Source organism: Humulus lupulus, chromosome 6 (genome assembly GCF_963169125.1).
Source record: "Humulus lupulus chromosome 6, drHumLupu1.1, whole genome shotgun sequence".
NCBI classification, from domain to species: Eukaryota; Viridiplantae; Streptophyta; class Magnoliopsida; order Rosales; family Cannabaceae; genus Humulus; species Humulus lupulus.
The window spans coordinates 4,921,680-4,946,185 of NC_084798.1; the positions used below are offsets into that span (position 1 = coordinate 4,921,680).

The 24,506-nt window shown below is 29.0% G+C and overlaps 2 protein-coding genes and 1 pseudogene across 3 annotated transcripts in view; all 3 read right to left on the reverse strand.

Moving 5' to 3' along the window:
- The window catches only part of LOC133781481 (pentatricopeptide repeat-containing protein At1g03100, mitochondrial-like), a 71,498-nt gene that overhangs the window by 22,020 nt on the left and 24,972 nt on the right, over positions 1 to 24,506 (reverse strand). The window contains exon 3 of the mRNA XM_062220486.1: positions 13,655 to 13,788. Within this exon, the coding sequence (XP_062076470.1) occupies positions 13,655 to 13,736 (82 nt within the window). The 5' untranslated portion in view covers positions 13,737 to 13,788. The remainder of the gene's footprint in view (positions 1 to 13,654; positions 13,789 to 24,506) is intronic.
- Positions 9,964 to 13,283, reverse strand: LOC133781483 (pentatricopeptide repeat-containing protein At1g03100, mitochondrial-like; annotated as a pseudogene).
- Positions 20,847 to 24,357, reverse strand: LOC133781467 (receptor-like protein EIX1). 2 transcript variants are annotated; one of them, XM_062220460.1, is made up of 3 exons: positions 21,327 to 24,357; positions 21,179 to 21,218; positions 20,847 to 21,084 (listed from the first exon to the last, which is right to left on the reverse strand). In XM_062220460.1, the coding sequence occupies exon 1, from the start codon at positions 24,336 to 24,338 to the stop codon at positions 21,330 to 21,332; it is 3,009 nt and encodes a 1,002-aa protein (XP_062076444.1). In that variant the 5' UTR covers positions 24,339 to 24,357; the 3' UTR covers positions 20,847 to 21,084; positions 21,179 to 21,218; positions 21,327 to 21,329. The 2 variants fall into 2 exon arrangements, with proteins under 2 accessions (XP_062076444.1, XP_062076443.1); XM_062220459.1 differs by having other exon boundaries at positions 21,175 to 21,218.

The following is a 24,506-nucleotide window of genomic DNA, read 5'->3' on the forward strand; positions in this document are numbered from 1 at the left end:
TTAATGAATTAAATATCATCTTTTTTTTCCTAATATAGTACATGCGTTTTTTTAAGAGATTTTTTCAAAAATATAATTTTTTTGTATTTTTTACGGTCCCTAATTTTTTTCTTCAAAAATACTAACTTAAGTTTTAAAAAATATGTTTTTTAAAGTTTAATATTTACAAAAATACGGTGTTAATGAAACAACTAAAAAACAACAATAAGACAACACCTAAGCTTTAACCCGCTGCATACTAACATGTTTTAAAAAAAAAATTAAAATATATCTGCAAACAACTAAACAACAAATAGATATCAATACAACAACAGAACAACTACAAAAGAACTTAAACAACTATAAACTAATATGAAAAAAACTATACATAAAATCTAAACAACACAAAAACAACAATCCCACAACAATATAATGCAACCCATTTAGAGTATCATTTAGAGTTTGCTTAAAGGTGAGGAGAGCCTGTCTCTCTTTGGGTATGCAGAGAGGTTGATTGGTCTGTGAACTCATCACCACATTTGCAGCGGTGGCAAGCAGGAGCATAAGCCAACCCACTTCAACAATCATTCTCCTCATTTTCTCAAATATAATCTCAATAACAGATTATTAGAGAGTGTATAGCAATGATCGAGATTGGAAATTTAGGAATGTTCTTCCTTGGCTACCCACTACTCTCTATTTATAATACATGTCCCTGCTTATGAATAAAATTACACATAAAGATTAAAAAATTGTTATCTTTAAATTCATCGAATTTAATATATGTTTTTAACGTAAATGGATTTGGTTGATCTTGTTCTAACAAAATATCACTTAATATAGTTTATTCATTAAAAAAAATTATTTTTTTTAATAATTGATGTGAATTTATTTTACTTAGTTTAAAACTTAATAAATAAATAATGCTACCAATAAATTTATTTGGAGTAGATATATTAATAAGTATATACAAATTATCGTGTTAGCCACAATTAATTATTAATAAATAATAAATATTTAAAGCTCACTCCATTCACTGTATAAATAAAAGACTTAAAATACCATAATTATGTTAAAATATAATATTATATATTATGAATACTAACCCTTATTATATTGTAATAATATTAGTAAATAATACTTTTATCTTTTGTTACAGTAATTAACTCTGAGTTTTAATTATCTTCATATTTAATCCAAAAAAAAAAGTTTAAGCCAAGGTCAAGACATTAACTCTAAATTAGAAGAAAAAAATGACTTGTTCTTTGGTCTTATATATCACTTTCTATCACTGTACTAAATTTTAATGTCTTATTTGAAAAGTCGATGACATTTGACAAGAGCTCCTTTTTTATTAAATATAATTTGAAGATATATATTTTATTCTTATGGCCTTTTATTTTTAATTATGGTCTGGAATTTTTTTGTCAAATATTTTTTTTTATTTTTTTTGGAAGATTTTTTATTAGGTTATTATGATGTTGACACTCCAGAAAAGATAGTCTCCAAAAAAAGGAGAAAATACTAACCACAAAAATTTTGCTATTTATTACTGATTTGTGGCTATTATTAGAAAATAGCTACAATTTTGTTTACTAATTTATTAGGGCTTTTTCTTTTATGTTTGAGGTCACTAGCTAGCCATTTCAATTTTTTTTAAAATATATTATTATACTGTTTATATAATTTTCTAAATTAGCTTAATTATGTTAAAAAATATTTATAGGAAATTTCTTAATTGTAAAGTTAAAAAAATTAGTCATAACGTGTTGGTTGGTTGACAATTGAATGGAATGGAATAAATAATATGTTAACAATTGAATGGAATGGAATGGTGATGTTATTCCACCCAAATTAGAAAAGAATAGTAATTCCTTAAAACTTGCCAATGAATTTTCCATTGGAAAGATTATTCCATTTGTAATTTTGAACAAAACATATAGGAATGACAGATTTTTTCCTTAAATCAATTATTCTAATATTATCCATTATACCATGAACCAAACATAATATGATGTGTGCTTTCATTTTTTTGTCTTTTTTCTAAGTTTTATTTACATGACAACGATATGTGAAAATAGAAAGGTCTTGATGAGAGTCAAAACAGCTATTAATTTAAAGAGGTTAATTTTATTCTTTCATTATTCATTATTAGCGTAATATTAACGTTGGTGAGTCAACTAAGTCAAGTGTGCAAAAGAGACTTTTCTCGTGACTTTTAAAAGATTCTACAAAGTATATATTTTTTTTAAACCCATAACGTGTTATTTGGTACTTATGTCTTTTTCATATGTTCAAATTATTTATTTGATAATTCATATATATTTTTAAATATACATTAGAAAAATCTAATATTGCACTTATATATTAATTAGATTATCATTTTTTTGTTTATATACTTTAATTTTTACAAGTAAAAAAAAAACAATATTGTGAATTTACTAATTGTTTTAATTCTAATAAGATACTTTTTATCGAAAAATAAAATAAATTTTCCATTTAGTTGCTGTAAAGTATTTTTTTTTAATTGGTATATAGTGTCAAAAATACTCTAAGTTATTTGAAAATAATTAATTATAAAGGTGGAAAAAAATTAAAAACTAAATTATTTATTAATGGGGAACTATGTACTAAATTTTATTTTTGAAAGTTGTCAAAAGAAATTGTAAATATTTATGAGGGATTTATTTAATAAAAATAATAATAATATGGAGATAAAAAATAGAGGAGAATACAAAATTACATTTATCTTTATTATATATACTAGATACAAGCAAATGTATCACATTTGTTTATTTTTATTTATAGAATTTATTAATTTTTTATTAAATTTGTATCATTATTATATAAATTTCAAATAAATAAATAATAATATATATAAAAGAATAATATAAACATATTAAATGAAAAATTAAACCAAAATATTATTGGATAATTCTATGGTAGGGCCTTCAAAAAGAGCCCTACCGTAGAGCTCTTTTGTGTTCTAAACCCGTGAATAGTTTTCGGCGCGATTTTTTTTTATGACCATGTATATTATAGTTATTTAGAGCATCCTGCAAATTTTCAGAAAATTCCGAATAATTTACAATGCCGAAAACAGATTATTGCACGCATGACTAATTTTTTTTATGCGCGTGGAAAATAGCATATTTGAACTTATTTTTCGGTACTGTAAATTATTCAGAATTTTCTAAAAATTTACAGGATGCTCTAAATAACTACATTATACACGGTCATAAAAAAAAATCGCGCTGAAAACTGTTCAAAGGTTGAGAAACACAAAAGAGCCCTACGATAGGGCTCTTTTTGAAGACCCTATCAAAGAAATTTTCAATATTATTTATGTTCTTTTAAAATATATATATATAATATAATAACTTTTTTAATTATAAATGATAAATTTTTTAATAAAAATAAAAATTATGTATTATATATTATTATAATAATATTTAAATTTATATTAATATAATTATTAATTATTATTATCATAATAATATTTAAATTTAAATTTATATTAATATAATTAATAAATATAATCTTATATTATATATTATTATTATAATAATATTTTATATCATTTGAATTTAAATTTATATTATAATAGTTAAATTTGTATTAATATAATTAATAAATATTTATTTTTAATCAATTTTAAATATATATTCCATTAAATATTTAGAATATTCTATTAAAATTAACAAAACAAACCCTTAAAATCAAGAATTTCTATTATCTATACTTTTTATATAGAAGTGATGCAATAATAACCATTAAATTTTTGCTAATTATTAATGGTTTGTCGCTATTATTATAATATAGCTAGAATTTTGTTTATTAGTTTATTAGGACTTTTTTTTTCTTTCTTTTGGTCACTATCTAGCCATTTCAATTTGTGTTAAAGAATATTAATAGGAAATTTCTTAATTGTAAAGTTAAAAAAATTAGTCAGAACGTGTTGATTGATTCTATATCTACTTTATGATGTGACAAGATGTAGTTTATCAATTTCATAATTTTTTGGAGTAATGAAAATGAAATAGAATAAAAATAATAAAGTGATTATATATGTTGTTTTATTGGAGTTATGAAATCAATAGCTAAATAAGTATTTCTATGTTTGGTTGATATTTGTTGAAAAAAATACTCTTCAGGTTAAATTATATATATATATATATATATTTGACAAAAATATATATATATGTATTTCTATGTTTGGTTGATATAAAACATCTATTAATTTGAAAACATCAATTCTACTTTTTCATTTTTCATTATTAGTATAATTTTAACGCTGAAGAATCAACTAAGTTAAATATGTAAAAGAGACTGTTCTCATGACTTTTAAAAAATTCTATAAACAAAGCGTACATTTTACTTCTTTTTTTTAACGTTATTCGTATAGCGTGTTATTTGGTACTTTGGTTTAGTTTGATGTCTTCTTTATATGTTCAAATTCTTTATTTGATAATTCATAAAATAGCTTTGCATTATATCTAAATTAGAAAGAAAAAAAAAAGCTTGTTCTTTGGTCTGATATATCACTTTCTATTACTTATGAAATTTTAATGTCTCATTTGAAAAGTCACGATAACATTGACAAGAGCTCATTTTTTATTAATTATAATTTGAAGATATATATTTTATTTTTATGGCCTTTCGTTTTTAATTATGGTCTGGAATTTTTTTGTCAAGCTTTTTTATTTTATTTTTTTTGGAAGATTTTTTATTAGGTTATTATGATGTTGACACTCTAGAAAAGATAATCTTCAATAGAAGAGAAAATAGTGACCACAAAAATTTTGCTAATTATTACTGATTTGTGGCTATTATTAGAAAATAGCTAGAATTTTGTTTACTAATTTATTAGGGTTTTTTCTTTTATGTTTGAGGTCACTAGCTAGTCATTTCAATTTTTTTTAATTTATTATTATACTGTTTATATAATTTTCTAAATCAACTTAATTATGTTAAAAAATATTTATAGGAAATTTCTTAATTGTAAAGTTAAAAAAATTAGTCATAATTAATGTGTTGGTTGGTTGATAATTGAATGGAATGGAATAAATAATTTGTTAACAAAAGTAAGTTAAATTACATATATTTGACAAAAATTAACACTTTTTATAATTGGCATTGAAATGGTGATGTTATTCCACCCAAATTAGAAAAGAATATCAATTCCTTAAAACTTGTCAATGAATTTTCCATTGGAAAGATTATTTCCATTTGTAATTTTGAACCAAACATACAGGAATGACAGTTTTTTTTTCTTAAATCCATTATTCTAATATTATCCATTATACCAAGAACCAAACAATAATGTGTGTTTTCATTTTTTTTTTGTTTTTTTATAAGCAATTTTAATGTTTTCTTTATATGACAATGATGTGTAAAAAGAGAAAAGTCTTGATGAGAACCAAAACAGCTATTAATTTAAAGACGTTAATTTTATTATTTAATTATTCATTATTAGCGTAATATTAATGTTAGAGAGTTAACTAAGTCAAGTGTATAAAAGAGACTTTCCTCGTGACTTTTAAAAGATTCTACAAACAAAGTATATATATATATTTTAAACTCATAACGAGTTGTTTGGTACTTTAGTTAGTTGTCTTTTTCATATGTTCAGAATTATTTATTTGATAATTCATATATATTTTTAAATACACATTAGAAAATTTTAATATTGCACTTATATATTAATTAGATTATCATTTTTTTTATTTATATACTTTAATTTTTACAAGTAAAACAAATCAATATTGTGAGTTTAATAATTGTTTTAATTCTAATAAGATACTTTTTAGCGAAAAAATAAAATAAAATTTTCCATTTAGTTGCTGTAAAGTATTTTTTTTAATTGGTATAGTGCCAAAAATAATTTAAGTTATTTGAAAATAATTAATTATAAAGGTGGAAAAAAATTAAAAACTAAATTATTTATTAATGGGGAATTATGTACTAAATTTTATTTTTGAAAGTTGTCAAAAGAAATTGTAAATATTTATGAGGGATTTATTTAATAAAAATAATAATAATATGGAGATAAAAAATAGAGGAGAATATAAAATTACATTTATCTTTATCATATATAGTAAATACAAGCAACGTGTATCACATTTGTTTAGTTTTATTTATAGAATGTATTAATTTTTTTTATGAAATTTGTATCATTATTATATAAATTTCAAATAAATAAATAATATTATATATAAAAGAATGATATAAACATATTAAATGAAAAATTAAACCAGAACATTATTTATAATTTTTTAAAGTTTATATAATATAATAACTTATTTAATTATAAATGATAATTTTTTTTAATAAAAATTAAAATTAAGTATTATACATTATTATAATAATATTTTATAATATTTAAATTTATATTAAGATAAGTATTAAATATTATTATCATAATAACATTTTATAATATTTGAATTTAAATTTATATTAATATAATTACTAAATATAGTCTTGTATTATATATTATTATAATAATGATATTTTATATCATTTGAATTTGAATTTATATTATAATAATTAAATTTGTATTAATATAATTAATAAATATCTAATTTTAATCAATTTTAAATGTATATTCCATTAAATATTTAAAATATTATATTAAAGTTAATAAAAAACAAACCGTTAAAACCAAAAAATTTTCTTATCTACATTTTTTATATAGAAGTGATTTAATAATGACCGTTAAATTTTTGCTAATTATTACTGGTTTGCCGCTATTATTATAATATAGCTAGAATTTTGTTTATTAGTTTATTAGGACTTTTTTTTTCTTTCTTTTGGTCACTATCTAGCCATTTCAATTTGTGTTAAAGAATATTGATAGGAAATTTCTTAATTGTAAAGTTAAAAAAATTAGTCATAACGTGTTGATTGGTTCAATATCTACTTTATGAAGTGACAAGATGTAGTTTATTAATTTCATAATTTTTTGGAGTAATGAAAATGAAATAGAATAAAAATAATAAAGTGATTATATATGTTGTTTTATTGGACTTATGAAATCAATAGCTAAATAAGTATTTCTATGTTTGGTTGATAATTGAATAGAATGAATAAACAGTTTGTTGAAAAAAATATTCTTCAGGTTAAATTATATATATATTTGACAAAAATTAATTTTTATTTTCTTAACCATGAACCAAACATATCCTAATGTATTTTTCTTTTTTTTTTTCTTAACAATTTTAATTTTTTTTTATATGACAATGATGTGTGAAAATAAAAAAGTCACGATGATAGAGAAAACATCAATTCTACTTTTTCATTTTTCATTATTAATGTAATTTTAACGCTGAAGAGTCAACTAAGTTAAATATGCAAAAAAGACTGTTCTCATGACTTTTAAAAAATTCTATAAACAAAGCGTACATTTTACTTCTTTTTTTAACCCTATTCATATAGCGTGTTATTTTGGTACTTTGGTTTGGTTTGATGTCTTCTTTATATGTTCAAATTCTTTATTTGATAATTCATAAAATAGCTTTGCCCGTATTTGTATTTTGTATTTCAAATAAGTGTATTTCAAACATAAGATCTTATTATAATTAAGTAAAGAATATGATAATGATAGTAAGAGAAACAATTTTTGGAACAATACTTACTTAAAAAATATAATTATATGAGAATCAGTGATTAATTATAATCAAGTAAAGAATAATATGAGATTTAAAATATATGATATAAATGATAATATTCTGTTAGAGAAAAATATCTCACATAAAAAATATGTGGGTACATTCAACAATTAATTTTGAGATAAAATCTCATGCTTCTCACCATCAACCCTATTCTACTATACCACTTTCCACGCACTAACATATTTCAATCAATTATTAATTAGTGCACCAGCTTTCTAAGTCAACCAATCAAGTCTTTCTGCATATAGTCTAAACGTGGAAGACACGTGTGAAGAAAAAGACAAATTAATAACTTATAAAATAATCTCTCAACACATTTTGTGTTTTTGTTTTATCTTCGTACGATTAAATTACCACATTCCTTGTGTACATTAATCAATATTTAAAGTAGAAAGTCTTGAGAAATTTCTTGATATATTAATAGCTTGTTAATTAAACACAATATATGATGAGGGAGGGATATATCTTAATTAAACAAAACATATTCTAGCACAAATCATAGATAATAACAAAATACTAGATAATTAATACTTACTAATTATTGAGCATTGCAAAAATAAAAAAACTAACAGTTTCATTTAAAAAATGGTTGATACATTTTTAGACCATGTGTTTTGTCTCATTACCTGTTTGGACTCTGTGTTTTGACAAATTATTTTTTGGACCCTGTGTTTTCTAAAATAGTTCAAATAAAACCCTAAAGCCGATTTTGACCAAAGTTTTTTTTAACTAAAATCACAAATAATTCATCAAACTAACAACTCAAAACAAAAATACGATCATTCTACATATGAATTGTGTGGTTATATTAAATTTTTTGTTCAACAAAATCAGATTTAGTGGACTATTTGAACAATTTTACAAAACACAAGATTCAAAAAATAATTTGTCAAAAACACAGAGTCCAAACAAATAATAAAGTAAAACACATAATCTAAAAAGTTATAAACCCTATAAAAAACAGAGCATTAAACATGAATCAAATTTAAAATGAAAAGTAGAGAATTCATTGGCACATTAAATAGTAATTATAGCTAAGGATGCATGTGGTAATTATAGCTATTTGGATCTTCAAAAAATATCGAGTTTTCATTGTTGCAAATTGTGAATGTTGGATGTTGAGATGTGAGTTTCATTTCAAAACCAAAGATGGTAAAAGCTGTGAATACTAGAGCCTCCTGATGACTCATAAATATTTCGATGATTTGCATAGTATCTGTGATTATTATGATGCAACAGGAGCCTCATTTAAGTATTTCGTGACTGTTTTTCTGTCAAGAGAGCTTATTTGTGGCTGATTAATGCTCCTGTGGATTATTTCATGAACGACATCTTCTATTTATTGAATACTAGGAATAAAACTTTTCATGATATGGTTCTAGGTCCTCAGTCCATGGCATTCTATATATGGAATGCTAACAATAATGTTTGGTCAGTCAGCTATTAGACAACCTGACATGGTTGTTTTGGTTTCATTCCTTTTTGTATCAACCAAGCTACTTTATGAGTTTTAAACTAAAAAAACAAGACTATGCTTGTTGTTGGTTAAGCAGTAAGCATTTCTCAAAATTAAATTTATATAATATATTCATAAAGCAAAATACTAATATTGAGAAGTGTGTGTCAGAATAATATTAACAAAGATGTGGTTGTAGTATAAGGGAAGATACATAATGATCATCTCATCTTGTGACCTTTATTGCTCTTAGCCAAATAATCTGTGCAAGAATTGAAGCCTTGTGCGATGGAAAAAGAAAGTTCATTAACCAATTGCCAACATCACATTTAGCTCAATCACATATACAAGTACCAGAAACAGTAAAATATGTATTGATATACTCAGGAATTCGAGAGCCTGGTCACAGCCTAAAGATTACAACCTTACTCAGTCTAGACAACAAGTTCAAAATCTGGATTCTGTAAAACCAATATGCCAATTTTTCAACTTGAAACCATGAGGATTTCGATACAATCAACTCAAAACGAGACAGCTAATTCAAAATCCTGCAAAACTGTTTTCAATCAAAATAGCTTTTAAAGCCCATGTTTATTGCTTGTATGAAGGCTTACTTTACATGATTTTTCTTTGTAACAGAGAAATTAAATTAGAAAACAAGAAATTTGAGGGGAAAAAAACAAAAATCAAAACAATGTTCTAAATTCTTAGGCCACGGAAGGCTCTGGAATTGGCCAAGGTGAGACCCAAAAAGTGGTTCATTTTCCTGAAATTCTGGTGGAGACATGTAACAGTCTTCTAGAGAGCAGCCATTCCTCTTGCTCAACTTCAGCCAAAAGCTTAGCCATAGGGTAAGAGTATAAACGACTCCAATTTGGTCATTTGATTTAATATCTTCCAAGAAGTAATCAATCTTTACAGCCATTTTCTGGACGGACCAAAACATCTTTCTATTGCATGAAGTCGCATTGGACAAGAGCTTATAAGAGTAGGGTGCCAAAATATTATCAATTCAATCCCACCCACCTCTTAAAAATTAATGCTTCCTCCCTCTTTCTGTGTTGGCCTTCAGTTTGGAATTTGGGAGTTTTGCCCCTGTAAAGTGTTTTGTGGTACTTCAAGAAGAGAGTCCGGTATTTGTACTTGTCCACAAACATTTTACCTCTCTCCATCATCTCCACTACTTCATTTGCTCGGCTGAAAAACCCACCCCTCACAAATGTGTAAAGCACAGAATCCAAGAGTTCCTGATCAAACTTCATTGGGGTTGCAGAAGCAAGAGATTTCATCTCCCCCCACAGTTCTGTCACTTCTATATAGTTTCCCCCAATAGCTGCATACGCAGTAACCATGGAATGGAATGTCTGAGCATTTGGTGTATGACCAAGACTCCTCATTTTCTTCAGAACTTTCTCGGCATCTTGCATCAATCTTTTCTTAGAGAAAAAGTGGATTACATTGTTCCAATCATGAACTCCAGAATCTACTCTTTGCCCATCCTTGATTTCGTGCAAAAGTTTTCCCATTAACTTAGCTTCATTTCCCTCTTCACATCCCTTGACCAACTTCTCGAATTCTTGATGACCAGTTTTCGATATGTTTGCTACTTTCATCTCTTTGAATAGATGGAGGGCTCCTTGTGTATCTTCTTGCATCACCTTGGACTGAAGCAATGCCTGATAAGAGCTAGAATCTAGCTGGATTCCTGCCCTACGAGCATCGCGAAGAAGTGTTGCGACGTCTCCTACTCGGTTTGCTTGACAATATGCTTTTAAGAGAGAAGAATATACAGAAGAAGCAATGTTGACACCAGCCAATACCATCTCATCTAAAAGGTCATGTGCTTGGTCTAACCAACCAAGCGATATGCATGAACTTATGACATGAACTATCATTGAATCATCATTGGAAAATGGAGAATCTTCTCTCTCTACCTTGATGAGAAACTCTGCCAAATCTTTAATCTTTCCTGCTTCTAGAAATGCTTTCACTAATTTCACCAAAATTTCCTCAGTTGGTTGGATGATACCTCGTTCAGATGTTAACAGTTCAACTTGAGTTTGCAGCTTAGCTAACATGGTATTCAGCACCTCCTTTGCTTCAGTATCGAGTTTCACAAAATTCTGATCTCTTAAATACTCCTCATAAGATACCAGGGAGATTTTAAGTGGTTTATCATATTCCAAACCTCTAGATTCTTCATGGCTCGAAGTCAACCTGGAACCAAGAACACAAGAGGATTTGCCTTCATTTCCAACAGCATCAATTACTATCGATGCAGCAGCAAAAGAGGACCTAGCTCCTTTGCTTTTCGAAGCATTTCTAAAACCATGTTTGATGCAGAACCAAGATCACCCAATTTCAAATGGCATGTAAGCAAACAATTATAAAACTGCCGCAATTGAACATCACTTAGGTTGTGTGCATCATTTATGTACCGTTGGAGTTTCCTAAGCTCTTCTCTTCGTCCATTTCTCTCATATATATGTGCCATGACTATCAGTAAGTCAGAGTCAAGTTTCACACCAACTCGAGGCATCATGTCAAGGAGCTGCTCTGCTTTCCTATGTGTTCCAAACAAGAGACACCCGGCCAGAGCAATGTTGAAAGCAGTAGTATTAGGCTTCATAGCCAGCAAAGGTGCGTTACTCTTTTTCCGTGGATCAATCCTACTATCTTGAAATAGATAACCAATCTCAAGAATCAACTCAGCTGCAAGATAAGCCCCATGACCAGTTTGACACATATATGCCAAGGTTGCAGACCAAGCAGAAACGGGAGGAAATTGCTCCATTTCCACCAACTTTCTCAAAATAGTTGATGCAGGAACCGACAATTGGACTTTCGCTAGAGAAATAGAGAGATAAATTAGTGTCTCTTTCTGTAATAAATTCTGTTTTCCTTTCTCGAAAATTCGTTCTACCATCCCAAAGGCCTTCTCTAACCACAGAACATCAAGGCTTTCAGCAAAAGCTGCAAGAAGTTTATTCACAACAGACTTTCTAGGGAACCCATCTATCTCCATATGTTGTTTATAAAATTCCCACGTATCTTCAAGTCTATGCTCATCAAGTGCATTCTCTATTTCCACACTTATCCTAGCTGGGTCTCCAGCCTGCACCAATATTGTTCCTGTCATAGTCGAGAAAGACTTCATCTCAAGCGGGAATTCATTATTCCTTCCCAAAAATATAGCCACCTCATTTGGATTGGCTAAACAAGAGCGAGCAAACCCACAAACAGAAATGGAACTTGAATAAGCTTTAAACTTGTGCGCATATGCAGGGAAGAGTGCAGTGATTCGATAACCCATTTGTCTCCTAATTATCATCATCTCTTATGAAGATAAAAACCCCCTCAAAAAACATGAAGAAATCTGCAAAACAAATGAAAACTCTACTTAGGATTTTGAAAAATTATTATGAGATAACCACTTAAAAATGATATTTCAAACCAAACTAGCAAAGTTGTAATTTTGTCAACTTACACACAAGAAAAAGAAACAACACCAACAAGAGCAGTTGAAGAACTAACAGATAGTTCCCTTGTAACAAGTGAAAAGAAAATAAGTGAAACCAGTAATGGTATGAAAAGCCCCATTATTGCTATGACTACTGAGCTGATCAAACCAAACCGGTAAAGTTGTAGATTTCTCCCTTCCTTCCTTCCTCTAACTATATATTTTATCTCATACTTTCTTATTCCATGATGGTCAAACCAAACAAACCAGTGAAGTTGTAATTTCAGAAAATTCCTTACAAGAAAAAAGAAAGAACCCCAGCAAGAGCAGCTGAAGAACTAACAGACTCTGTTACCTTATATTACAGCTGAAATTTGTGTAAAGTGCTGTAGCCAAACCAGCAATGATATGAAAACCAAAAAAATATAAGAGGCGCTACTGTAATGTGTCAAACCAATCCATTCATGAAATGAAAAAAATTAAAAAATAAAACTGAATTAAAGTGTTAGAGCCCAGTATCTTACTTAACATACATTTCAGCATATACTTGGTGGACAGCAATGATATCAAGTGAGAAAAAGAAGCATAGATACATACCAAAAGAAGACAACTTTGTTAGCAGTGTGGGATTTATTTCGTAACTGACAAAAATTATAAATTTTGAATATATAATGTAATTTTCTAAACAAAAAGCACAAACAACAGTGTCATAAAACGACACTAATTGTTGGACAAAAAAACAACACCAAAATTACATAAACGACACATTACCAAAAATAGGAAAAATGAGATGGAAAGTATTGATGAAACATTTTCTTGCAATGTGGCATTCAACATGGTTAATGAAAGTGATGATCATGAACCAAAATCTGTATCTGTATCTGAAAGTGATGATCATTAATTTTCATAGGCCAAGAAATATCAGGTAGTGGATATCCATGAACAAAAATTTGGGACCGAATTCCTCTTATTTCCAAAGGAGGAGGCTCATTAAAATTATATTTACTAAAATCATACTTAATTTTTTATTAACTAAAAAATGGTAGCAATCTCCCAAGGGAAAAAAGGAAATAAGAAAGAGAAAGTTACCCTCTAAGACAGTAAGAGGTGGTTGCAGTAAACCCTTGTGATTGTGATGGCAGTGCTCTGTGGATCTCTGTTGGGACATCATTTCCAGTAGAGGAACAACCTCTCACGACTGCCTGGAGATCCTAGTCATTATCCTTCGTCGTTGAACACAACTCACAGATTCAAAATGTACTCAACAACATACTTTAAACACTTCCCATTATTACCATTAGTTTGTGTCTAACATATTTTGAGATATATAATATACAGAAATGTAATAAACGGACTAAGAGACTATCACAGACTTAAAAGTGACAAAAAAACACAGTGAATCAAAGTAATGAATCACAACTCAAAAACTAAGGACAATGCAATATATCAAACGTATTAGAACAAGGAAAACAACTCAAAGCCTCTGATAAAAAACACAACTCCATAACATCAATACATACAACTCAATAACAACTAAGATATGCATTAGGTGCAAACAAAAATCTACCAAGCCATTCCAAGCTGCAACCTAGCCACTGCAATCCAAAGCCATGACCCAGCACACTGCTTCTGAAAAGATACAAAAACACAAACTAAGCATATTCAGTACACAAAGACTCAGAAAACAACATAATCAGATTTAAAAAAACAATACCCACTACAAACAAAGAAATAAAAACTAAATACAAACCACAAACGTATAGAGTAAAAAATCGTTAACAACAAAGACTGAGACAAAGGCGGTTATGGGTGGCTCTGGAGGCAGCTTTAGGTGGCTAGTAAAATGGAGGCAGCGGCGGCGGCTTACAGAGCTCGTCAATGGAAACGGCAGAAGGGGATTTGACGAAGAAGAAGGGGATTGCAAGTGACAAGTTGAACGAACAGAGAGAGACGAAGAAGAAGGGGACTCCGAGGTCGACTGGTATTACTCACGTAAGGGTCTTTCTAAAGCATTGTAGAAAGAAGAAGAAGAAGAAAGAGAAAGATTGTTAGAGAGAATGAGATGTGGCGGCTGATCATATACAAGATAAGCTAATCTTATATACATATATATATATATATATCAAACTACAATAACGAACATCCCAAACTTAGTTTCATGTTTTGTTGTTTGCTTTTAATTTTATTCTTCAAACTAATTTATCTATTCTCAATATCAAAGAAATAAAAATTCAAAACATAACCAAAATAACATATATATATTTAAAATCAAATGAATATGAAATATGAACCAAACAACAAACACATAAATCTTTCACAGTTAAACTCAAAATAAAAATCAGATTTTCCCCTTCGCCTTTAAGGAAATAAAAATTCAGATTCGAAACATACTTGTATATAGATCAAAAATCAAATTCAAACTCAAAATAATAACTAACTAAAAATCAGATTCAAAATTTTTGCTGACATACCAATATGCAGTCATCTCTCCAAAAACAAAGTTCGGTTTACAATATCAAACATCCCAAACTTAGTTTCATTTTTTGTTGTCTCCTTTTAATTTTATTCTTTAAACTAATTTATCTATTCTCAATATCAAACCCAAAAGCCCAAAACTTATCCACAAGTTCACAACCATCATCCAACATCTCAAACTGGGCCAAAATAAGGCAATTAATCAAAATATATCATAGATAAAACTTGTACGAATACTTAAGGCATTATAGAAATATACAAATTATAAAGTTGCACATATTAAAAAAACTATTCCATATAAGTTTAATATTAGTCTTTAAATTTATTTCTCAATTCTCAATATCAAAACCAAAAGCCCAGAATTTATTCACTAAGTTCACAACCATCCCCAACATAACAAATTGATAAAGAACAAGGCAAACCACAATACTCTGATAAAGAATAAGCAGGGAGGAGCATGAAGATCATTTCTCAAACACTTGTAGAATATATTAATCAAAATGTATCGTAGATAAAGCTTGTACAATTAACTAAGACATAATCATGACTTAAATACAAATATACAAACTATAAAGCTGCACATATTAAAAAACTATTCTAAATAAACCATACTCTTAATCAATCTAGCTATTTGCATAGGGAACAAATAAATATGAATCATATAAAAACTTGTAATATAATGAAGGCATCGTGATCATGATTTAAATTATCATATTAAAACAAATTAAAAAGAAAATCATTAGATTAAAACATACTAAAAAATGTCTCTGATTCAAATAACCAAGAGACAACAAAAAAACACCATAAACGAAGATAACCTTAAAAAATAATTAGTGCTGATTCAACCACCACACTTGAGGCTCACACACAAATCATCTAAAACAGAGAACATTATCATCATATTAGAAGGTTTTATTGTTTAACCCTAAGACACTAGGAGCCCAAAGCCAAATCAGAGAATTGCCCACATAGTGCAAAATCGACAGATTCATCATCAACAAACACTAACAACAATTCAGCAACAAAGTACCAAAGATAAAATCTAAAAACAAAATAACATAGACAAATCAAACCCTCAAAGCCACCAATACCAATCCAAAAATCAAACCTTAACAAACAATCCACTAAAATTTACAATCAATAATTAAGTTCTTGATAAAATAATTAGAGACCAAGTATTTATAAGAAAAAAAGTATGTGAACTGTTACAGAGGCTAAACGACTGTCTGAGCTAGGACCGGCGGCAGCGGCAGCTCTAATGATTCTTCAAAGATGGCAGGAACGAGCTAGGACCGGCGTTGGCTCAAATGTTTCTTCAGAAGGCAGCGACTCAAAGATTTGAAGTAGGAGGCGGCGGCACACACAGAGAAGAGTTCTAATGGTGGCTCAAGTATTCAAAAATGGGGGAATAGAGGGTCGGATGAAGCATTTGTAGAAAGAAGAGCAGAGATGATCGGTAGCTTAGGTTAGAGGGTCGATAGCTCAAGGTTAGGGGAAGGCTTCAACCATGGTAGAGAGGAGAGAGTAATATCAGAGATGAAGAAACGAAAAACACATAGGCCCGTTAACCAAAGCTTTTCTTTTGAATTATTTTGTATGTTTTTGGATAATTATTTTAAAAAGATCTTTTAATGATTTTTATTTTTAACCATTAAAAAAAATGATTTTTATTTTTAAATTGTTTGAATATCAAAAAACAAAATTATAAGTAATTAAAATTATTCTAATTTAGAAATTAACTTATAAAAAATAGGGTTTATGTTTTTTATACTGTGTTTTATCTTATTATCGGTTTGGATCTTGTATTTTGATAAATTATTTTTTGAATCCTGTATTTTATAAAATTGCTCAAATAGGCCCCTAACTTGATTTTAATAAACAAAAAATTTAATATAACAACACAGTTCTTAGACAGAATGACTGTATTTTTGTTCTGAGTTGTTAGTTTGATGAATTATTTGTGATTTTAGTTCAAAAAATTTTGATCAAAATCGGATTTAGGGAGTCTATTTAAACTATTTTAGAAAACACAGAGTCCAAAAAATAATTTATCAAAATACAGAGTCCAAACAAATAATGAGACAAAACACATAATCTAAAAATGAATAAATCCTAAAAAAAACTACAAATCCTAGTTTGTAAAAAAGACCTTTTAAATTAAAAAAGGCTTATCATTTTTTACATGAATACTTCTAAAAAGTAATTTTGTAATTCTATGAACTAAAAGTAGTTCAAAAATAAAAAATCTACCAGAGCTTAAAGGTGGTAATTAATAGTTAGATTAGGTAGGTTGGGTGGATTTTTGAAATGTTTAATTGAGTTGATACTTTTCAACTCGTAAGCCGTTAAAAAAAACTTCCCTCCTAAACTTTTTTTTATTTTTTTTAAAAAAAATCATTTTTACTAATTTTTTTATTATTTTCTTTATGTTCAGTGTGTATTTATAATAATTGTTACTTTCAAATATAAAGTTTTATTTCAAATTTAATTTGAATGTAGTTTTATAGAAAGTATAATTAATAATATAATTACTAAAGCTATGAGAAAGTGTCGATTAAAAATAAATAATTAGTTAACATTAGGATGTTGATTAAAAAGAAAAAGTTATGAGATTAGGGTAATTTTGGCATTGCAATACTTATGTGAACTTTTTAAAATCAAATGTCAACATTTGACATTTTTCTTTTTTTACAATGTTGATTAAAACGAATAGGTTAATATTTTGATTGGTCTTAAAGCATTGGATTGGTAGCTAATTGCAAGAGGTATGTTGTATTTGATTTTTTTTTTTAATTTTCAATATTTTACAGTTTTGAATGATAATTTTATTACTTTAGTGGAGTTTGAATATCTTAGATATTCATCCGTAGTGAAGTAGGTTCTGAGAATTTTGTGTGCTGCGGTGATAACGGAAGATTGAGAACTTGCATGTCTTAGTGAAGTAGGTTCTGAGAATTTTGTATGCTGCTGTGATATATGGATGAAAACTTGTGTGTTGTTTGATTTGTTTGACATGTTGGTGTTGAATGTGGCAAATGGCTAGACTAGTAAATTAGGGGATATGTTGTCCGATTTTCTATAGATGATGACATGTTGGCTTTTCTCTTTTTCTTCTATTTTCAGTGCAAGATGTGTATTTTACTATGTTTTAATTTTCATGTAATATGTTTTTTTTGTAACTTATTTTTTTGTTAAATTTTCATGTAGTATATTTCTGTTAATTGATGTTGTGCTTTGCTCAGTCTGATTATGTTGTGTGATTATATCATTATAGTAATTTATGCATGTTCTACAATTTTCTTGCATAGCACATGTTTGATGAAAGTCCCAAGTTTTATCCTATAATCTTAATATTAGGCTCCAAAATCTAAAGGTTTGAGACACCTTTGAGCATATTTGGGCCAAGCCGGATATTTTTGCGCCTAACAGTACCTACTTCCAGTCTTCCACTTATACAAAGCCTTGAACTTCTGTTTAGTATACAACCTTATATGTTCATTTTCAAGCTTCTTAACAAATCTGAAAATATATTCAAAGTTTCCAATATTTGTGTTGCCAATGAGGCACATGTGAACTTTGTACAATAAAGAATGACATCTTTACTGACGGAAATTGATTCTCTATTTTATTTGTTTTTCTTTTACTTTTGAAGATAAATTTACATAAGAGAGTGTTGTTGAATAACTAATAGGCTAGTATATTTGTCATGGTTCCATTTCATTGTGAAAATATTATTGGATATCTTTATCTATCCTTTCTCTAAATTTGTGAATGACTGTAGAGGTCTGCCATGTCAAGCCCAACACTTTTATTTAATGTTGAACTTAAGACAAAATACGGTAATCTTTAAAAAGGTATTGAGTGACTCTTATTTCTTTTATTGTTATTTGTTCTTACTTACATCAATTTGTATTACTCTCATGAATATCAATTTGATATATCATGTTGGCTTCTTTATTAAAATTTGTTGTGCTACACTTTTAGATTTTTGGTGCTTTTCTTGCTTAGTGTTGCCCCATAAATGTGTTAGATGAAGACCACATAATGAGCTGTAATGATAAATGAATTATCTTGAGTATTTTGCTTGTTATGCATTCTTTTGTTTACTTAGATATTAAGATACAACTATTATTAGAATAATTGGGAATGGAAACCATAGATTTTTCTTCATATATATAGTGCTCCACCATTACTTTCTTTCTATTATTATTTCAGTATGAAGTATTATTCTTGGGATTCAAAATGGTGAAATAAAAATATCACTTAATTACACTATGTTATACCCAGATTTTGCTTGTTATGCATTCTTTTGTTGTATAGATTTGTTGTCTCCTTTTAATTTTATTCTTTAAACTAATTTCTCTATTCTCAATATCAAACCCAAAAGCCCAAAACTTATTCACAAGTTCACAACCATCACCCAACATTACAAACTGGGCCAAAATTTTTGCTTCTAATTCCTTTTGGTTGTTTTAAGTTCCAAGAACTAGGAATGGGCAGCGTCTCATAATCCTTTTGGTTTCTCCTATTACAAGAAATCTATACAACAATTCCAATGCCTAACTATACAAAAGTTCCCAGTGGTTTCATAGGATACAACGATAAAAGAGGCAAAGAGATATGTAGTACATGAATGAAAGCTGAGCAATCCCAGATATGATAGTAGATAACTCAAAATTATACTGGACAAATCACAAACTACTGCACCAACAGAGGATAATCATGGGAGAAGAACTACAATCCACAAGCATCCCATGTTCCCTCTTGGTGAAACTTGAGTCAAGTACTAATTAAAATTTGGATTCTGTAAAACCAATATGCCAATTTTTCAACTTGAAACCATGAGAATTTCGATACAATCAACTCAAAACTAGACAGCTAATTCAAGATCCTGCAAAACTATTTTCAATCAAAATAGCTTTTGGAGCCCATGTTTATTGCTTGTATAAATTATTTGAAGGTTTGCTTTACATGATTTGAGGGGAAAAAACCAAAAAACAAAACAATGTTCCTAATTCTTAGGCCACGGAAGGCTCTGGAATTGGCCAAGGTGAGATCCAAAAAGTGGTTCATTTTCCTGAAATTCTGGAGAGATGTAATAGTATTCTAGAGAGCAGCCATTCATCTTGCCCAACTTCATCCAAAAGCTTAGTTATAGGGTAAGAGTATAATCGACTCCAATTTGGTCATTTCATTTAATATCTTCCAAGAAGTAGTCAATCTTTACAGCCATTTTCTGTGTAGAATAAAGTGTAGAAAAAAAAAACATACATGTTTGGTTTTGTCTACTAGTCAACTGAATTTTTTTAATTTCAATAAAAGTAATAATAATACTAATATTAATAAAAACAAAATATATAGCATTCATTGGTTAGTTGTGGAAATTAAATACTTCACTTTCCATCAATTAAAATGTATTTGTGGAAGTTTCATATAAAGAAAACATTAAAATTAGTTATTTTTGCAACACTTAAATATACGAATGTATACATTTTGATTTTTTTGTGCTGCACTTTCCTGGCGTTTGGACACAATTTACAAGTTAAAATTATTTTTAACTTATTAATTATTTTCAAAACATTTAAAATCTAAAAAAATATCAAATATATAAATAAAACTAAAAAGAAAACAACTATAAGAAAATTAAAACAGAGTTTGGCATTCTGTGAGCAATCTGATTATACTACATTATATGTGACATAGCAGATTGCGAATATGATCCATTACATCAACTTTCTTCTGTTTTATTTTATTTTATTTTAATTAAAATGTTGGTTGTGATTGAGTACTTGGTAATAATAGAACAAACACAGAAATTTGAATATATATTCAGAAACTAAAAATAACAGAGGCTCACAAACAGAGGCTCAAAAATAACAACTACAAACAAATAGTAATGACAAAGTAAACAACAACATATATATGGTTATCCAACACAGCTGAGTGTACATCAGATAGATAGACAGAAGGCCTATGGACGATGTCGTTTTGTAGATTCCATCCAAATTGGGTGTTCTGATGTTACTGTCCCTTGCAACAAAACCCTAGACCACACCAAATTTGATCATAAATACTATTACTTATTATATATGATCATTACAAAGCAATGAAATATGAACAAAAAAATCACTTACTTGCCTTCACAAAGAGAGATGTGTGCTTGTTGATTATGTCCTCTCTGCAAACGAAAAATAATACCCAAATTAATTACATTCTAGTCTTGTCCAAGTGTCATTAGCAAAACAATACACATTGATAGATTCAAACAAAGAGAATTAAAACTTACTAGTTAGTGCCGAGCTAGTTTTCTCTTCAACAAATTCCACTTTACAATGATCATCACATAAAGCAAGTCGCCAAATCTATGCATCATCCGAAAATAGGACATTCTCCATGAAGTGTTTATCAATAGGTTCCCACAAACGCCACAAAATCCAATAGCGAATCCAACTCCAATTCCCATGTAAAACCATGGCAAGTCAATCCATAATTCTCCACCATCATCTTCATCATCATCATCTCCTTCATTATTGTCATCTCGTTGGCATGTCTTTGACAGAGGAAGCCCACACAGCCCAAGATTCATTGCATATACGGAAGGATCAAAGCTTTGTAGCTGAGTACCAGTAGGGATTTTTCCTGACAGTCTATTGTCCGACAAATCCATGTAACTCAAGAAATGTATTTCAGCCAAGCTTATGGGAATTTCGCCATGTATTTTGTTGTGGGACAAATCAAACACTAGTAGGTTAGTCATGCTCCCAATATTTATTGGAATCCCCCCACTCAAATTATTCCTTGATAGATTCAGTTGAACCAATTGAGAAAGATCAGTCAATTCAGCAGGAATCTCTCCATTCAATTTGTTACTTGATAAGTCAATAATTCTCAGCAATCCCAACAACTTATCATATCTGTGCTCTACTCCTTTCCAAGTGACTGTTGCATAATTCATATACAAAATATTGTCATGGTATGACACAACATCCAACCCAAAAGTTCCTCTGCCATAGTCGATGTCTGAAGTAAGGGTAGAATTCAAATATTTATCCGCTTGAGCCATTGCAGTGAAATTTTTAATGCAATGAGGAATGGCTCCTGATAAATCATTCAAGGAAAAATCCAATATTTGGATATGAGTAAGATGACAAAGATTCAATGGTATACTTCCATTAAATTTATTTGACTTCAAACTAAGAAAAACCAACTTGTTTAGTTTCTCTCCAATCCATGATGGTATTGGTCCTTCCAAACTATTACTCGGCAAATCTAGAACTCGAAGTGAAGTGCAATTTTCCAATGAGGAAGGCAAACTTCCTGAGAAGTTATTGTGTCCTAATTGTAGAGTTTCAATGGTATTCGTTTGAATTGAGCTCGGAATCTCTCCAAACAACTTATTGTATTCTAAATTTAGAATATACAAATGGTGGAAACTATCCCAGCAATCTGAAATATTTCCAAATAATTTATTATGAGAAAGATCAATAATTACTATTCGCCTGTACTCATCTTTTGATTCACATAGAAAAGACTGCAAGTCGGTGAATTTATTATTGGAGAGATACAATTCAGTTGCTGTAGATGACAAAGAAGGTGGGACAGAACCTTGGAATTTGTTGAAACTTAAGTCAACTATAAAATTACCTATTTTCCCACTATAATTTGATGAAGAGGATCTCACATATGAATTATTGCCATCGTGTAAATATGGAGAATTTTTCAACACTCTAAAGTGTTCTATTGATGGAATATTTGGCAAGGTGCTATTAAGTAGATTTATGGACATATTTAAATAATTCAAGTTGGAAGTAATATTTGTGAACCAAGAAGGAACAGGACCTGAAATATTAGAGTTGGAAATGTCTAGATAGGAGACATGTGTTTGAGTTTGGAGCCAACTAGGAAAATAGGGACCTAACTTGCAAGAATTCATTCCAATGAAAGTAAGCTGAAATGAAGGTATCCAATTGGAGTTGAATTTCAATCTCATAGCTGGATTATATGATAAATCTAGAGTTTTTAATTTGGGACACTGTAGGTTCACTTCAGAGATAATCCCAGAAAGAGAGTTGGAAGAAATGTTTAAAGTTTCAAGATAATTAAGCTTGCCAATACTTTCACTCGAAGTACCATCCAACTTATTGTTGGATACAGTGACATATGTCAAATTTGGCATTGATGAAAGATCAGGCAATAGCCCTGTGATTTTGTTGTTATCCAAACTCAACATTTGAAGACTAGGAAATATCTTTAAACGGTTAGGGAAAGAACCCTCCAACTGATTATTATCAAGATATAAATATATCAAAGATGGGAATGTGTTTTCAAAGTCCTCAAGATTTAACTCACCAAGTTGGTTAAAACTCAAGTCTAATCTCTCCAAAGAATTCTTGGTGGAACCTGCCAAGTTTTCTAGAAGATCATGAAATGTTCCACTAAGATTGTTATGAGACAAATCCAAGGATTTTAATTTGGTAAGGTTGCCTAAGGATTCTGGCACTTCACTTTCAATTTGGTTCCCTGACAAATCAACATTTTCAAGAGATTTTGCGTGTTTAAAGGAATTTGGAAAAGGACCATTTATGATGTTATATACCAGGGAAAGATCATTAAGAAGAAAACTGGAATTTAATAACCAAGTAATTGTTGTAGGATGTATATAATTCCCAATGAGATGAAGTGATTCAAGAAATTTGAAGGAATAATTTGTATGGGAAAGAGAGGAAGTATCTACCTTGGGAAATAGACAATTTGATAGGTGAAAGGTCCTCAAAGAAGTGAGTTGGGAGAGCCATTCAAGATTATCAACAGTCATTTTAGAAGTGCTTGAAAGACTAAGAAACTCCAATTTGGTGAGATTTCCAAGGTGTGGTGGAATAAGTCCGCTGATTGGATTCCCGCTAAGATCGAGATATGTAAGCTCTTTTAAAGAGAAAACAAACTTTGGAATCCGAATAATGTTCATGCCAACGAGCTGCAAGTGGTTCAAATGCTTCAGTTCAGCCAAAGACGACCCAAACTCACCATGGCCACCGATTCCGTTTAGACTTTGATAAGAAAGATCAATAGCGACGACATGATTGGTCTGGTTGTCACAAGTGATGTAACTCCAAGCACAACAGTTTTGACTTGTGCTGATATCGGTCCAAGAGGAGAGAACATGGTTAGAGTCATTTAGAGTTTGCTTAAAGCTGAGGAGAGCCTCTTTCTCTTTGTGTATGCACTGAGGTTGATTACTCTCTGAACTCGCCACATTTGCAAGGCCAATCAAGAGCATAAGCCCCACTATTTTCATCATTATGATTTAAAGCGTAAAAAGTTGTAAGGAAATTTGTGGTTTGCATATTCTTATAGGCAACACAGTACTCTATTTATGTATCACTTTCTAGGAAATTGTATGAGATTCATTTAGACAAATCTAGGTGTACAAAATAGACTTTTCAATATCATGGACTGATTGTATCTG

Bases quoted from the DNA above. Each gene is read 5' to 3' on its own strand.
- LOC133781467 (XM_062220460.1), bottom strand. From the start codon at position 24,338: ATGATGAAAATAGTGGGGCTTATGCTCTTGATTGGCCTTGCAAATGTG.